The 4,392-nt window shown below is 51.3% G+C and overlaps 1 protein-coding gene across 1 annotated transcript in view; it reads right to left on the bottom strand.

Annotated features, from left to right (window-relative positions):
• Positions 1-640: 640 nt before the first annotated feature.
• HPS4 (Hermansky-Pudlak syndrome 4) overlaps positions 641-4,392 on the bottom strand; it is a gene marked incomplete at its 5' end in the record, with an annotated part of 12,785 nt that continues 9,033 nt past the window's right edge. Inside the window, 3 exons of the mRNA XM_010295038.1 lie at positions 641-812; positions 2,400-2,508; positions 3,394-3,526. Of these exons, the coding sequence (XP_010293340.1) occupies positions 641-812; positions 2,400-2,508; positions 3,394-3,526 (414 nt within the window). The remainder of the gene's footprint in view (positions 813-2,399; positions 2,509-3,393; positions 3,527-4,392) is intronic.

The following is a 4,392-nucleotide window of genomic DNA, read 5'->3' as shown; positions in this document are numbered from 1 at the left end:
GGATCTCCCAGATTCAGCTACGGTATAAAAACCTCCTGACAGCACCTGTAGGAGGATTATGAGCTTTGCAGCACTTGTTCCATTCCAGTCAGAGAACGTGCAGGCTCTGTTAGTCAAGGTAAAAAGCATTACATCATGGCAGAGGATCATTTCTATAGATTAGGAGGTATAAATAAAGCCCAAATCTGACCAGGGCAAGTGTAGGCACAGAACTCCAGGCAGATGCACCGTCTGACTGACATCTCTGAAAGCCAGTATTGCCCAGTAGCCTGGTGTCTGTGTAGCTTACAGCAAGAAGAGGTTCTGCTTTAGGTTAAGGCACTCCAGGAGTCTCTGCCCAGGGTGGCAGAGCAGCGTGAATAGTCCTAGAGTCAATGTAAACCAAGCACCCCAACACAGCTGTTTGCTATCTTCAGTCTCTGGTAAGTGCTCACAGCAACAATACCCTGCGCTAGCACAAAACGTGCTGCAGTAACAGGGTGATGGGCCTGCCCCTTCCTCAGGGCAAGGCAGGCTGGAGGCCCCATAGCCTTAGCACAGAGCCTCCTGCCTCCTACGGAATAAACTGCTTTGAGACTTTACTTATTGGAGTTGAACTAACTTTCAGCATGGGCTGACACGTTGCCTCAGTGCCATCAGTTCAAAGCAGGTTCACTCCATGCTTCAGCAGCTTTTGCTTGGCCTTGCTCGGCAAGCTGAATGCACTGTCGTGAGGGTTGGGAACACCCGAGTTGCGGAGTGGAGCACCCAGCTGCTGGAAGTAGGTTTCCTGGACAGGGTTCCGGCAGGCATACACAGCCGTGGAGGCATTCCTAGCAGGGCAGGAGAGAAGGCAGCGGTCAGGATTTACAGCTTTGTGCAAGATTCCCTTCAACTCACCGGGCTGGGCACTGCAATGTTTGTAGCACTGGACTCTCAGCTACTGAGAAGGACTTTTAGGTCTCTCTCAGCAGAGCAAAGGAGCCCAGAGCTAAAATGGGCACCAAAACCCTGTAACGCATTACCAGAAGGCCACAGGGAACCAGAGCCTCCTTCTCAAGGATCCTGGCATCCTAAAAGAGAAAGCACCATATGCCTCATCCTCTGGGACCTACTCAGCAGCATCAACACCCATGCGCGTGGCCATCCTCTGAGTATTTCCCTTGCTGGCACACCAGCCCAGTACCTCAAGAGCAGGTAGTTAAATACTCTGCGTGTCTAGCACCCCTTCCTTCTTAGAGGAACCTATCTCACTGCTGCTGTCCATAAGCAAATCCCAGCACAGCACCCTTGCAGCAGGAACCATTCAAGGTTGTTTAGTCACACGTGTGATGAAGTTCAGACAATAGCCAGATATTGTAACCATGAAAGCTGAAATCATTGATTAAAACCCACCATTCAGTATTTACCTGCAAGAGGGCTGGCAGGGAGCAAAGCAAAGGACTCTGCATTCCTCCTTGATGGAGGAAAGCAGCAACTGATATATGTTTGCTGATACCCTTCTGACACAACTCTCCATAAAAGAAAGCAGTTTTAGTCATCTTGTTACTCAGTCTGATTCACACATGGAGTTGCTTTTTTTGGGACAACACAGAATACGCCAGCTTAGCTGGTATAGGATTTAAGGAGCCAGTCAAACTAATGCTAAACAAGGAGTTCTCCAGCACTGAAGTGTATGATTCACATTCCCTTGGCAAGCTGTGTCAGAGAAGTGAAACAGTGTAATTCCCAGAAGCATCTTTATTTCATCATGTTTTGGGCAAACAAGCACAGCCAGGCAAGCAGAATCTCTCCGCACCCACAACATAACCGTCCTCCCCGAGACCAGCTACAGGAACGGGGGGAGTGCTGTAGCACGAGATCAGCTTTAGCCACGGCTGCGTGGAAGGGCTCTGGCTGCGATAAGACCATCTTGCTTGGTGCATTACAATTGAGTTTGCCACGCACATTACAGTGTGTTTCCAACCCAACAAGCCGTGCAAGAAAACAAAATCTAGGCTGCCAATTCTGGGTGCCTTTGGCTCCCAGCCGAGACACAAATTTATTAGGAACAGCTATATTTAAAACTGTGTCTTAGAACCTTATGGTGCCAGGAACTGGCAATATTCTAGCATTGTATCTTAATCCAAACCCATGGCACAACTCAGCCGTGCCTTCAGTTCACTCGCCTTGGTGCCATTCTAGCCTCTCAACAACCCAGATCACGCTACAGGCAGAATATTAAGTAGCCCACATCTAAAGAGCAAACTCCAGGGAGTAAGGCCCCCAGGGTCAGTCGTGGCACAAGAGACACCGCTGTGATTACAAGGCGTGCCAAACCTCAGCAAGCCTTAGAAAAGGGGTTCCCCCCTTCTGCCTATTCTGTGTGCCACACAGCACTCCTGTGCCTGGAAGAGGAGGGAGTTACAAGCACACCTTACCGAATTATCATTTCTGAAGCGGTCGGAAGCTGGCTGAAGTCGGAGTGGATCAGCGCAGCAGCTCTCAGGAAGTGCCGATCCAGAGGGCCAGGTGTATGGGGCAGGTTGGCTGCAGAACAGGAGTAAGGGGTGTGGGTTAAAAGCCCACTCTGCAGAGGAGCGTGCCCCCATTTACCGAGCAGGAGAAGGCTGTGGACCTCTCCCACAGACCCTGGATATCTGCAGAACAGAGACTGAGTGACATCCTAAGCCCCGGCGTGACCTCAGTGAAATTGGTCAACAGCTCGCCCCGTGCTCAGCCACGCACAAACAAAAAGCCTGGTGTACCTTTCCCCGTGTGTACACACACATCAGAGAGGTGACAAGAAGGCCTGAGATGCTTTCCCTAAAGCACTGCTTCTAAACTGGGGAGAGGTGGGACACTGCCTGTGAGGCTGCCAGGAAAAGGGAAACATGAGAATGAACAGGAGCAATACGTGCACGGGGCTTTCTGCATGTCCATGGCTGACCCACCCATCCACGGCAGCAGTCTCCAAACTGCTGGTACTACCTGTTCCCGGTTCCTGCTTCTCATAGCCAGGAACAACTGACAAACACTGTTGCACAGTGGGACAGAAGGCATCGCACCAGGGACGAAGGGAGTCGGGGGATCGGTGGGCGGGTTTGAAAAGGATGCCGAGTCCTGCCCTCAGACCTAGCCCTTAGCAGAACCCCGAGCAACATCCTTCCGAGCGAAGCACCCGTGGCAGCTGCTCCACCTCCCAGCGGCCTCTGGCTCTCATCCAAAGTGATCAACAAGCCTTCAGCAGATTATAAACTCACAAAAGACAAAGCTTCCTCAATAGGGCCTTATATACAGGCTATTTGGTAAGAGTTAGAGCAAGCAATGTTTCTGAAAAGTTGTCTGAAGCATGAGAAAAGGTTATCGTAAACCCTGTTCTCCTCCTTATTCCCTCCTCGGAGGCAGCTGCTGTTCCAGAAGACGAAGGCTTACCCGTGAGCACGTTCTGAACGCAATCATAGTGAGTGAAGCTGTAGGTTGTCTTGGCTGAGGAAGAGAAGTCTTTGGGCAGAGTTTCCCTCAGATGAACCTCCAGGCCGTTTAGAGAAGCCAGACTGCTGTGGTACTGCAGACAGGGCAAAAAAAGGCAAGTGTTAGAGTAGATGCCCAGCTTTGCTTAGACTTCCAAGGAGGTACCAGAGGGAGCTTGGGTGACTAAGGTCGATGACAAAGGGACTGGGCCCCTCCATGCTCTGCTGCCCAGACTCCCACCCAGGGACGGCTGGGAAACTTGGGCACAGAGGAAAGCAGGCGAGTCTCACAGCTTACAAGTCAGTGAGACGGGGACTCAGAAAAGGGCACTCCAACCTGAAAATAAGCCATTAAGCCACCTGATGCTATTAATTACAGAAAAATGCAAGACTCCATTAATGTACCATCAAACATTACTCTCCAGGGCTCATTTTTACACCCTGGCCATGACTTTTAGCCACAGCAAGGAATATTCCTTTGCTTACCAGCCCTCATTATACCAAACAAACAGTACAACGTAGAATGCAGCTTTACATGCTTGGGCAGGATTCAATTGCCTGCAGTGTTTCCCGCAGCACCCCCTCAATGCACAGGAAAATCTTCTAATGGGCAGCGAGCCTCCATGCTGAGCTTTGGCCAGCTGCAGACTGCAGGCACTGGGCTACCACCAGAAGGAAAAAAAACCAAACAACAAAAGCCAAGGAAACAGCCTCACCTGTGGGGCAACGACAGGCCTGGCATAGAGCAATGGATTTGCACAACAACGTACTAATATGAAAGCCAAGCTGCTTTCCCGACTGGACTTTCAGCAGCCAGCCGCCCTAGCTGCGTGGAGGCTCCCAGGCAGCAGGCAGGGCTCAGGCAGGGCTGAGGGGCCCTCCGGCAGCTCTGGGAAGATTAACCCCATAATCCTCCAGCCTGCCCGTGCGCTTTCCTCCGCCACAGAGAGGATCAAGCCTG

This window comes from Phaethon lepturus, unplaced genomic scaffold (assembly GCF_000687285.1).
Source record: "Phaethon lepturus isolate BGI_N335 unplaced genomic scaffold, ASM68728v1 scaffold47619, whole genome shotgun sequence".
Taxonomy (NCBI): domain Eukaryota; kingdom Metazoa; phylum Chordata; class Aves; order Phaethontiformes; family Phaethontidae; genus Phaethon; species Phaethon lepturus.
The sequence above is the reverse complement of the archived record's forward strand: the minus strand, read 5'-3'. Positions and strand labels throughout refer to the sequence as shown.